Raw genomic sequence first — 12,969 nt, forward strand, 5'->3', positions numbered from 1 at the left:
TGTTTCGAAAAATAACTCACAAGGGTCATCCAACTGTGCAACTCCATCACGCTGGTCCAATCATCCTAAACAGGACGTAAATAATCAATGAATGTGATAAATTAGAATCTTGAAGAGTTAAATTTATTTTCTCTATAAATTTCATTGGCTTACGAATTCCATCAGTTTTGGAAGTAATTGCATGGTCACGTTGTTGGCGATTTGATGAGACGAAATCGGTCGAACATTAGGATCGTAATCGCAGAAAAGATATCTCCTCAATTTCAACAAGGTAGTTGGATGGTCATAATCCTTGCAATTTAACGCATAGTATTCGAGTTCATTGTCGTTTTCAGCTAAGATTGCTGAGAAAATATATTGTGCTGAATTGAAATCAAATTTTTCATTATTGATCCGGATGATAATTCTTCTAATCGTTGTCAAATATGATAATATAGAAAATTGATGAAATAAAAAAGGAAGGGATTAAAGTAATAGAATTGTATTATTAAAATTCTAATTAAATTTTTAGTGAAATTTAGTGAAAAAAAAAAGATTAAGAAACAAAAGAAAATCGAGAATTAAAATTGATTCGTCACGATAGATTGAAAGAAGCAACAATGATTACCTATCTATTTAAACAATAGGTTTTAGCTAGAGTCAAAATTAATAGGATAGAAATAAAATTTAGAAATTTGTGAAATTTCTTAAATCTATTCTTAGCTATCATTAACTATTATGAATTTTTCTATAAGAATTGAATAATAAATCTGAAATAATAAATTTCTTATCTTTTTATTCTTAATTAGTTTCTCGTCGTTATTTGATGTGCCGGATTACAACCGCAATTCTACTTTCTCGAAATCCAAGGAACATTGTTATAAAACTTTATTGCTAACGAATTTCCGTGTCTTAAGGAGAAAGGGAAACGATAATGATACTTGATGACACTTTACCCGAATCCTGCCAAAAAAGAAGAAATCCAAGAGCTGTTATTATTCTCATTTTCATTGAAATGAGCCAACAGCCACCAGTCGACTGAACGATTTCTCGTTTGTGACAGAACGATTATCAGACGCCCCATGAAATTCGAAGCTAGAGATAGGCGAGACGCCCCCCAGGTTCAATGCTTTTCACTTATTTTCAGATAGACAATTGGCAATTATCGAGGAATTTTCTCTACGAGAAATCTCTCGAAAATTTCTCTTTTTTCGGAGCAGGAAACAACTTAAGAACAACTCAGGAACAAACTTAAAGTCAAGAAAAGAATAAATAAAAAAAGAAAAAAGATAAAAATAAATAAATAAATTAATCGTTGATGAACGATAAAGATAAATATAAATATATATATATATAAAACTGAGATCAGTCTTTTATATTCATTGTCAGATACTAATTTTGATCGATCTTCCCTTATTTATAATAGAAAGTATTTGAACTTATTTCGTTCATTTTCACAATTAAATAAAAAGTATTACTTTTTTCGAAATACTCGTAAGGAATTAGAAACCTTTCAATCAAGATTTGAACCTATTTGCAATATACTTGATCCCATCTCTAACGTAAGCCTTCGCCTACGCGAACGTAATACCGATAAAGTGGCTTTTGAGCATGCGTAGTACTATGTTCTTCTTTTAAACACGTAATCCACATGCGATAAGCGTCAGTATGTCGCGTATCTTCGTACGAACACGCTCTGTATTGTGGCCTATTCTCTTTTCTGGGCCACGTGCATTGAAATAATCTTTGACGATTCGAATGAAAGGTAAATTTAAGTTGTTGTCAAAGAAATATGAGATACATCGGGGCGCTCGACGTCGGTACCACCAACGTACGATTTCATATACTCGATGAAGAAGGAAACACAATTGCTTTTTCAACGGAAAAGGTTAGATTTACCGTTATTGTGGATTTTTAGAAATATTTTTTAGAAGAAAAGAAACAAAAAATTTATAATTTATATTCTGTTGTCAATCATAAAAATCTTCGTGCACGTTGTAAAAATATATTTGTTAAAATAAATGCAATTGAATATCTTTGCAAAATTATTATTATATAGCATTATATTATTATATTTAACATTAATGGTCTTTTTATGGTTTATGAAAACTTTCGTAAATAACTATCATGTATATATTATATATATATATATATGTGTGTGTGTACAAAATATTAAATGAAACAACTCTGAAATAAAGAGAATAGAATACGTTTATATGTCGAATAATAATAAATGTTTTAAAACATTTATACACTATGTAACATCTGTTTTCCTTTTTTAAAAATAAGAATTATTTCAAACATGTGTTTATATATTTGAAATAATTATTCTATATTTTTTCATTCAGTAAAGAATGAGAAAATTCAAAATCATCGTGCGTGTGAAAAAGTAATATTATTTCACACATAAATATGAAAATAGTGGTTGTGATATAACAACTACATATAAAAATATAAAAAAGATGATTTGAAAATATAATTCGATTTATAATTTATAAGTTTTTTACATTACATGGAATATATGAATAATTTTCAATAAACTTATAGAATCATTGTTTTACTTTAGTTTTTCCTAGATATGAAATCAAAGATATTGAAATATAAAAGAATGTGTTATAATGTTATATATGTGTATGTTGAATATTTATATAATGACCTTAAGACTCGAGATAATAATATATGTGCATACTTATAAAAAAAACATCAAATCTTTATAATAAAATTACATATTGATAGTTTTAAAATAATTAAATTAGATTTTAATGAATTCTGTTTCTCATTAATAAAAAAATATTATTCAATAAATTTTCATAATTTATTAGAAAAATTATAAATTCAAAAAATATAAAACCGATAAATTATTACTTTAATTAATTATTGATTTTTTTTTTCAGTATTTCAATATTTTCTTAATCTTTTAATTAATATATAATTAATGCGAGAAAAATGAAAATAATAATAATACGAATTCATAAATTAATCATTAAATGAATTAAAATATTTCTTCTTACGTAGATACTATTATATAATTGTATAAATAGCAAAAAAATAATGATGCTCGAACGATAATTAGAATAATTTTATATGTAATTATAATAAAAAAATAAAAATATGATAATTTATTATTTAATAATAATGGATGACAGTGCTGTTTTTTCATTCTCGCTATTATTCTGTGTTATGATTACGGGAAAAAAATTATTTTTCTGAATCACATTTTTTTGCTCAACAAATGTTTATGTTCTTCTCTTATTCACTGCAAAATTATCTTCCAACATGTACAAACCGGTTCCAACGGTATTACACTCTCTGCACATCCGTCTTTTTGTTACGCATAGATCGAGATGATTTAATCCATATCAACGACAATTGAGTGAATTGACCGATCGTCGCGTTGTTTATTAACCCCTTCTATATAGTTGCTTAAAGAAATAAATCTGCATAAAGAGGAGTGTACACGAGGAAAATAATAATAGAAAAAAAGGCAGAAGAAGAAAGACTCTAATAAAAAAATAGATAAATAGAAGGGATCAATAGCTTCATTATCATTAGAAAAAAATGTAATTACAATATGCAACAAATTTAATGCAACTGATTTTTTATTCATTATTCATTGTTTTATTTCATGTATTTAACGATTATAAAAATTTAGTAGTATTAAAAATCTTTGAATATATTTTACGACAAATTTTAAAGCATTTCTTTAAAGCATCAAAACATAAAAAGATTTAAATAATTTTCTAAAAAGATTATTGATAATTTAACTATAATTTTGTATATATTTTTCTTGATTTTTTATTAATTCGAGGAAAATTATTTATCCTCTTTTTCTCTTTTTGTTAGATCCAACTTTTGTATCCAAAACCGAATTATGTGGAAATAGATCCAGATGCGTTATGGACAACTATAGTAAATGTAATAAAGAATACTCTAACAGGTGAGTTTGAATGATCATTTATAAAAACGTAGAAAAATTCTCGTTTCGAAAGGATGAGAAATATTTTTATTATTGTAGAATCAAAAGTGAGATTGGAATCGATAGTTGGTATCGGAATTTCGACACAACGAGGCAGTTTCACAACGTGGAATTCAAAAGATGGAAGGCATTATCACAAGTGAGTGTACAATCGAGTTTATTTCTATCGTTCTGTATTAATGATACGATGATTTTTATCAAATGTTTCAGTTTTATTACATGGAAAGATCTACGTGCCGACAATTTGGTCAAAGAATGGAACTCGTCGATAATAATGAGAATATTGAAAATGGGGTCGAAGATCTTATACACTTTCTCCAGGAACAAACGATTCCTTGGAATGAGCGTTTTTAAATTCATGAACACACAGGTTCTCTCTCTCTCGTCATATCATTATTACAATATCTAATAATCCATTTAATTCAATTAGACCAGTTGGTTTCAAATCAAAAGATAGAAAATGAAATGAAAATCTTCAAAATATTAATGTCTTTTAAATATTTTATTCATTACTCTATTTTCATTTCCTATCGATTTTTAAATTTCTATTTATTTATGTGTATTAAGTTAATTCTCTATGATACAGAACATTTAAAAAATTTTAATTTAATCATTATGTTTATTTTTTCTTTTTTTTTTTTTTTTTCATCATTTGTTTTACGACACTACTTAGATGTCACTAAGGTTAGTGTGGGTACTGCAACACGTGCCTGGTTTGCAAGAGGCGATGAACGATGGAAATGTCCTTTTCGGTGGAATTGATTCTTGGCTTTTATATAAATTCACTGGTATTCATTTTCTTATTATATTTTAATAATATATATTTCTTTTACACCCTGTCATTTTTCATTCAACTTTTCAATTTTATCACAGAATAAAAACAGTAATTTACTTTAATTTATTTTTATTTCCAAAAGAATCTTAAAAATAATAAACGGGTTATTAATATATTTATGGATATTTTCGAAGAATATAAGAATCTGAAGATATAAAAGTTGATATTCAAGAATATCGAGACTTATTTGTTAAGTTGTAATTAAAATTTATATTAAATGAAGGAAGATGGAAATAGAGTGCAATGTAACAAAAACACTCTATCCTGTATCTCGCTTCGTCCAATCCAAACTTTATTTATCAATTAACTTATAACTTAATAAATAAGCCTTAATCGACATTTTTGTACATCGACCTCTTTCGCGTTTGTTTTGATTTTTAGAATCTTTCAGAAATCTTATGAATATAATATTAACATCCTGTATATTTTTTTGTATAGGAAAACACGTGACAGACATTTCGAGTGCATCAGCGACTGGAATTTTTGATCCTTTTATCAAATGTTGGTCAAACTCTATGATAAATTTGCTTAAATTGCCGCACAATATCTTCCCCCAAGTGGTGGAGACCAGTGGAAATTTTGGTAGTACTCCAAAAGATTTATTCGGGGTCGAAATTCCGATATTATGTTCAGTAAGTTGTATAATATTATTAAAAAATTTAAACAAATTGAAGGGAGAAAAATCTTGTCTTCGACGAATACAAATTATTTGTACGAATTTTTAAGTTAATTTTTGAAATTAATCGTGTTATTTGAAGTAGACGACAGATCAATCGGCATCGCTGTTCGGCTCGATGTGTATGCAACCGGGAGATTTGAAAATCACCATGGGAACTGGCACGTTTTTGAACGTGAACACGGGTAATATCCCGCACGCTTCTGTCGCAGGTAATTTTTTTTTTTTTTAATAATATCTCGAAGGAGAACAGCCACAGAGAATTAGAAATAAATTGAAGAAAATGAAAGGATAAATATTATTTACGCGAAAAAAAATCCATTTCTGATTTTTAATCTCTTTTTTTTAACAGGACTTTATCCTCTGATCGCATGGCAAACAGGAGATGAATTAGTATACATGGCGGAAGGTGCATGGAACGAAACTGGAGGTATCATTGAATGGGCCAAAGAAATAAGTAATTTCTTGATGAAAATTTTTTTATTATAGTTTCGCAACATCAACAATTCCTATAATAAATTATATTTTTATTTAATTCTATTTTTTTTCATAATTAACTTTAATGTTTTCTCGATTTTTTCTTAAAAAAAAAAAGAAGATTAATATCGTTTATTTATCAAGAAAGAAAAATTTGTTAATCAAATAATATAATTTCAAGTAAACTTCAAGTCAACGAAACGCTAGAATTTTAAAGATGCAGTTTGTTTCAGGTCTAATCGACCAAGTAGCAGAAACAGCAAATATCGCGAACTCGGTGAACGATTCTGATGGAGTGTATTTCGTTCCTGCATTCAGTGGATTACACGTACGTTCAATATTTCATTTTTATAATTTTCTATAATTTATTTAAGTCGTTCATTCGATAAAAACAGTTCGATAAGAGGAGAAATTCTTCGTCGTTCGTTCACAGGCGCCGATAAATGATTACAGAGCAGCGGCAGGTTTCATAGGTCTAAAACCTACCACAAGAAAGAATCATCTGGTTCGAGCGTTGTTAGAAAGTATCGTTTTTGGAATGTTACTACTTTATGAGACATTATGTTCAGAAACTTCCTTCATTTATAAGAGAATACGGTTAGTAATGAATTCGTTAAAAAATAAGTTTGAAGAATTTCTTGATTACATATAAAATATTGTACTCGTTTCTCTCTCTATTTCATGAGAAAATATTTATTATAATTTGCTTGTACAATTATGTTTGTATAACCAATTCTATTTAAAACGTTTTCTCATCAAATTAGCAGGAAAATATAAAAAATCATTCTGAATATTCTATACATCATTACGTTGCATATTTAAAAATATTTATGTTACATATACTTTGAATTAAATATTAAACATTTAAATACAATTTTATTAGTATTAAATATATAAATATTGTAATTATTGTAGAGTTGATGGCGGAGTATCTAAAAATGATTTTATATTACAACTGCTAGCCGATCTGACAGGTCTAGAAGTGGAACGAGCATCGAGCACGGAAATATCTATTTTAGGAATAATATTTCTCACTGGTTTACAATGCGGTATGTAAATTTCCAAGACGACAGATAAAACTTAACAATATTATTGTTATGTATTTCTAGTTTTATTCAAACTGTTCGTAATATTGTTTATGACCCAACAATACCGATTGAAGATAATACAACATTTCATTTATAATTCATACGAAAATTATAATAACAATATGAAACGTTAAGGTTTAAAAAATTTCCACTTTATCATAATTATCGAAGGAAATGAAATATTAACTTACGGCTAAAAAAAAGTAATAAAAATAAACGTAATTTTTATAGAATTTTTTCGATCCGCTTTTTAGGCGTTTGGAAGAGCAAGGAAAATGTATTCAAGTTACGAAAAGTAGAAACAATATTTATGCCAAACAATGAAAACAGAGAACGATATCGACCGATAGTCGCTGAATGGAAACGAGCTCTCCAAAGACTCGGTAAATGGTATACCGAGATTAAATAATGGCCAACGATTGCCACAGGAAATAAAAGAAAAAGATCTGTTTACCTAGAAAATATATTAAAAGTTCCGATACCATATGATAATAAGATTTACTTATTGACCAATGTACATATGTATAGGTATTGTAATAAGGTACTGTAATAAATATAATACAATTTTTATTAAAAAAAATAGAAATTATTAATTTTATTCTTTTTTTTTTTTTTCTTTTTTCTTTTCTTTTTTAAATTAATCATCAAAGAAATTCATTCATTCAATTCATTCAATGCCATTCATTGTATGGGCATGATTATATACATGTAGTAACTATAGGATCGTATTTTTAGTAGATCGTGCTCGGGGCCCCGAGATCGTAAAACTCGTGCCTATTGCTGCTAAGCAATAAATTTTCTGAGGGTATACAATAAAAGTCATGTCAAATTAATCACTTTTTGAACTCGATGCTTTGAATTTTAAATTTAGTGTTTAAATCGCATTATTTCATATGAAATTAGAGAGAGAGAGAGGAATAAAATCATAATTTGTTTAAAAATTACAAATCCTTGAATTTTGCAATTTTTCTCAATTTTCGTGAAAATTGAAAGAAAAAGTTTCGTGAAAAAGATTTGAATTTTTATATTTAAAACTATATTCATATTTAATTAATTTTTTTTCATTTTTCCTTATAAATTCCTTTTAGATATATTTTTTTTTTCAGATTGGAAAATTATTTTTTTTATTATTCAAAATTATAATAAGAATAAAGAAATTTTATTTTTTAATTTTTGGTTTGAAGTCATAATTTTAAAAAAAACCCCCATCATATTTCTTGAAATTTTTTTCTAATTAAATAGATATAGAATAAGTTTTGATGTTATCTCAATTACTAGAATGGCTATACACTTATCATCATTTATCAGCTTATCAAAATAATAATCTTATCTTAATTTCATATAAATAGCATTATCATTTCTAAATTCGTATTATGCATTATATTTCAATTTGAACGAAATATAAAGACATTGAACTCAAAAAGTGATTGAATAGACGTAGAATGATCTACATAATTATTAACTTAAATTATTATATAATTAAATTATTAATTATATTATTAATACAAATCATTAATAGATTGATCGAAGAAAATAATTTTGTTTGTCTCAAAATTTGAATTTTCCTTTCTTGTTAATTAATTAATAAGGCGTGACCTTGACCAATGTCATTAAAAATTGCATTTATGCAGATACATTGTCGACACTGATAAATGAGTGATCCTGAGTTCCTGAGCACATAAGAAAATTATACATTACACTTTGGAACAACAGCATTTTACACTATCATTCGAGCATTTTTTCATGGAACCTTCAACTATCTATTACGAACTTCTATCATGTAAAATATAATTCAATCAGCTGATTAAACTTTTATTTTTCTGACGTGGTAAACTTTGTAGTACATTTCATGGAAATATGATTCATGTAAAATTATATATTTAATAAAAAAAAGAGAGAGAGAAAAAAAATGGAAAACTCACAAGAAATAAATAGAAAAATAAATTACTAGATTTATAGGTATTAGAAATTATATTTTTTACGTAAAAACGAAAAAATTTATTCATTAATTTATATTTTCTTAAAGAATAATTCTTTTTAATATGTATGTTACATAATTATTCATTTGGAATTGCGCATTTTCTCGATTACGCATACATTATACAAGTTTACACGAGCAGAAAACCGGATACATCTGAATCTATAGAGAAAGTTCGAAGAAAGTTAATGGAGAATCATTACACAAACAATGTGAGAAGGAAAAAGTTGAGAAGGAAAGTGTAACAAAACCATTTAAAGGAAACTTTCATTCCTTTAAATGGTTTGATAATAATTGCATTAGAAACTATTATAAAATAATGTATGTTAAACTATTTAAGATTTATCTTAATTTACATTTACATTTACATTTACAAATATAATAAATTTTTAAATGTATATTTATAAAATGTAAATACAAATAGTGATAATTCTCATGAGAAATAATTCAATATATAAATATTGATAGGATTAATTTATAAAAAAAATTATTAATTTGCACGACCTCATTTGGACTTGAATTATCTTTTTTTATAATGATTCTCATAATTGAAAATCAATATTAATATCATAAAAATGCGAAAATATATAATAATTGTTATTTATATAATTTACTTCATATTATTAAAAAATCAAAAACTGAATAAATATGATTAAATGCAACATGATACATGCAATATCTTAGTATCCTCTCAATTGCATTTAAGTCAAAGATGCATTTTATTTTATATGTTATCAATTTTAAGATATTGCTATAATATCTTGTAAATAATAAGTTTTTTTATTTATTATATCATGTAATTAAAAAGTTCTTATTTTTGGATTTTATAAAGAAAAAACGATTGATAATATTATATAACTTAAAGAAAAAAAAGTATAGCTCATTATTTATCCATATAAGAATATTATTCAATCGAATATGGCTGCCGGTATTTTCTATTCAAATAAAAACGACCTCGATTTTTTTTACTTGATGCATATATTATTGTGGGAATTATCATGCGATAAATTTTTATCAATTCAGTTTGAATTCAACAGCCATTTCACATTGTTTACAGTGCTTTATCTGTTAAAAAGATTTACGAATAACTCAAATATCATTATTTAATATTATTAAATATTTGAGATAAAATATAAGATAAAAAAAATAAAAAATGGTGAGTACAAATATCATTATTCAATATCATTAAACGTTTAACAAAGGTAAAAAATAATGAGTACATATTTTATTAAGTAGATTCGAAGAACTAACTTATAATATTTTGATATGATTCATGAAATAATGATTTTGTTTATTTAAAAGGTGCTGAAAACATTACTTTCAACATTATTTTCAAAATAAAGTAAAAAAGTTTTACTATTATATATATTCTTAACAAAATGATAAAATTCGAGGAACAAATTGAAATTGTATAAATATCGTAAAATTTTGATAGAAGAATAATCTTATTCCTTCTATATTTATTTGTATTATTTGATTGAAAGTCTATTCAATTGAATATACAAACGTTATTGAAATTTTTTCCTTTCGACTATTCGTAGTTTTGAATGTTATTGTATTTCGATGTTTAAATTTTTACAACATCTGTTTATTATTTACTAATTGGATAAATCCACGATTTCATTTTATTTGAAAGTAATTATTTATTAGATTTTTTATTAACACAATTAGATTTTTTTTAACTATAAACAAAATAACGTTAATAATTATAAATATAATTTATGATATAATATACAGTAATAATAATATATAATATATAATAATACGTAATAATATATAATATATATAATATGTAATATATAATAATATGTAATACATAATAATAATAATTTCAAATCTAGATATATTAACAAATTTATTATCTGGATAAAATAATTTTATTATTCATATTATTCAAATCATTTCTTTACTGTTTACATTTCCTTTACTTTTATTTCTATAATATGCAAATTTTCTTGTTTAAATGAATGTTTTCAACATTCTTTTCATCGGCGAGAAGGCAAAACTGGTTTAACCATCAATGAATAGTTCTGCATTCTGTATTTCTATACTCTTTCAAAAAAAAGAAGTTATTCAATTTATATTCATATAATATTCATTATATTCAATATTATATCATCATGTATCACACGTATTATATGTATTATAAATTTTTGTTAAATCTTTCAAAGAGATTTTTTCCATTTTTTCCTTTTTTTTTTCCATTTCTTCTTTATAAAAAAAAAAAAAAATCAATAAAAAAAATATTTTTAAATATATTCTTAATTTTAACTTCTCAACTAGAATATTGATATCTATCTAAAGAAATTCTAAAGAATAAAGAAGAAAAAAAAGAAGATAAAAAAGAAATATTAAAAATTAGAAATGTTTTATACAAATCAAATATTTATATATGTAGAAATATGAAATAAATATTATTTTTAAGCATATTAATTCGTAAATACAATATATACGTTGCTTTATATTTGCATGATTAGCATTTTATATTCCGGTGTAACATCAGAAAAGGATACTATTGCATTCAGTCGTACTATAGCTATGTGAAAGGCAACATCGTCCTATTAGATCTCCGATATCTATGGTTTAAAACGTTGAACACCTTCTAATACTCTCTTGTTAAACGACAAACTTAATATTAAAATACAATTGTGTAATGTAAGTACTCATTCACCTGCGATACATATTTTTAATTTTGTTTTTTATCATTTTACTTATATAATAATTTCATTATCAAATTATATTTAAATGGAAAAGATAATTTTATAGTTTGCTTGGACGAAAGAAAATGGAAAAAAAATGCATGTACAATCATATGAAAATTAGTTATAATTGTAAAAAAAATTTTTTTTTAATGAAAACGTACAATATATAAAATTTATCCTTGGAATTATTCATTTTTTAAATACAAAACAAAATAAAATGAAGCAAATAAAATGCATTCGTGATTTGATGTAATATTTTTTTGCAAAAGTTTGTTGCACTGAAGAATTTATAGAATTATCGTTGTAAATAAATGCAGCGTATTCAACGTGTTTAAATTTCATTTCAATGATAATTACATAAGGAAAAAGAGAATTTACATTATCTCGAAAAATAAAAAAAAAATTGGCCAACATTACATACAACTTTTTGTTCGAGATATTAATTTTTTTTCGATTTTGATTTCAGACGGAAGTGAAAATCGAAGTGGGAGATTTAGAGGAACAACAAATCTCTCCGAAAGAACAAAACATGAAGTCAGAAGCATGTCAAATCGATATAGAATCGCAATTAGATGATCCCACAATGGGTAAGTGATTTTAAGATCATTTTAAGATCATTCTGTTTTTTTCTTTTTTTATTTCTTTTTCATCTTTTTCTATCTTTTCTTTGCTAATAATAATAATTCGAAAATATCAAGAAAATTGAACGAATAAACAAATATGTTGATAAAAATTTTTTAACAATTTCTTAATTTAAATATATATTTTATATTTTCATTATCTAATCTCTAGTAATTTACTTAATGTGCAACAAGAAATGTATTCGATTTCTCTTTTAACATAACTTTGATTTACATCGAAAAACAAACAAATATATATAGTGAAAATTAAATTAAAATAATTTTATTATTTTTAATTTTTATTATTAAAGTAATTTTTAAGCGATATACGTATTTATTTAACTATGTTTTATTTATCCATTTATTTTATTTATAACTTATTTTCTATCCTTGTCACCTGTAACAATACAAAATTAAAAATTAAATGATCAAAAAAGAAAAATAATGTGAAGTGAAAAAATTTTTTAATTTTTTTTTCAAACAAAATTACTATAAAAAGAAAAAAAAAAAGATTTTTGTAGAAAACATTAAAATACATTTTTGTCTGTATTCAAAAATTTCGAAATCTATAATAAATTCTTCTAAACGAATATAGATTGCTATTTTATATATTTCATTTTTTTTTTTTTTTTTTTTTT

General features: G+C 24.7%; 3 protein-coding genes across 8 annotated transcripts in view; 2 read left to right on the top strand and 1 right to left on the bottom strand.

The window, feature by feature from the left end:
- Window positions 1-1,118, bottom strand: part of LOC102673689 (neuronal acetylcholine receptor subunit alpha-7-like) — a 3,048-nt gene extending 1,930 nt beyond the window's left edge. Inside the window, 3 exon segments of the mRNA XM_031511505.1 lie at window positions 21-65; window positions 154-344; window positions 936-1,118. Of these exon segments, the coding sequence (XP_031367365.1) occupies window positions 21-65; window positions 154-344; window positions 936-990 (291 nt within the window). The 5' untranslated portion in view covers window positions 991-1,118.
- A 653-nt stretch (window positions 1,119-1,771) lies between these two features.
- Window positions 1,772-7,611, top strand: LOC102673465 (putative glycerol kinase 5). Its single transcript, XM_006617780.2, has 12 exons — window positions 1,772-1,867; window positions 3,823-3,916; window positions 3,995-4,094; window positions 4,166-4,325; window positions 4,629-4,743; window positions 5,229-5,422; window positions 5,552-5,678; window positions 5,819-5,923; window positions 6,177-6,271; window positions 6,377-6,540; window positions 6,859-6,992; window positions 7,286-7,611. Exons 1-12 carry the CDS (start codon window positions 1,772-1,774, stop codon window positions 7,438-7,440), a joined length of 1,539 nt encoding a protein of 512 aa, XP_006617843.1. The 3' UTR covers window positions 7,441-7,611.
- A 2,536-nt stretch (window positions 7,612-10,147) lies between these two features.
- Window positions 10,148-12,969, top strand: part of LOC102674173 (aldehyde dehydrogenase family 3 member B1) — a 13,079-nt gene continuing 10,257 nt past the window's right edge. For 5 of the 6 annotated variants that reach the window (XR_004150796.1, XM_031511498.1, XM_031511499.1 and 2 more), the window contains exons 1-2: window positions 10,148-10,165; window positions 12,178-12,298. Coding sequence is in view for 5 of the 6 variants with exons in the window: in XM_031511498.1 (XP_031367358.1) it covers window positions 10,163-10,165; window positions 12,178-12,298 (124 nt within the window). In the remaining variant the exon portion in view is untranslated. Of the gene's footprint in view, window positions 10,166-11,526; window positions 11,660-12,177; window positions 12,299-12,969 lie in introns of those variants that run through there. The other variant, XM_031511500.1, reaches the window with a different exon arrangement.

Source organism: Apis dorsata, unplaced genomic scaffold (genome assembly GCF_000469605.1).
Source record: "Apis dorsata unplaced genomic scaffold, Apis dorsata 1.3 scaffold_326, whole genome shotgun sequence".
NCBI lineage: Eukaryota > Metazoa > Arthropoda > Insecta > Hymenoptera > Apidae > Apis > Apis dorsata.

Coding starts and splice junctions, on each gene's coding strand:
- LOC102673465 (XM_006617780.2), top strand. CDS start 1,772: ATGAGATACATCGGGGCGCTCGACGTCGGTACCACCAACGTACGATTT. Junction 4,744..5,228: donor GCTTTTATATAAATTCACTG/GTATTCATTTTC, acceptor TTTTTTGTATAG/GAAAACACGTGACAGACATT. Junction 6,993..7,285: donor TCTCACTGGTTTACAATGCG/GTATGTAAATTT, acceptor TCCGCTTTTTAG/GCGTTTGGAAGAGCAAGGAA.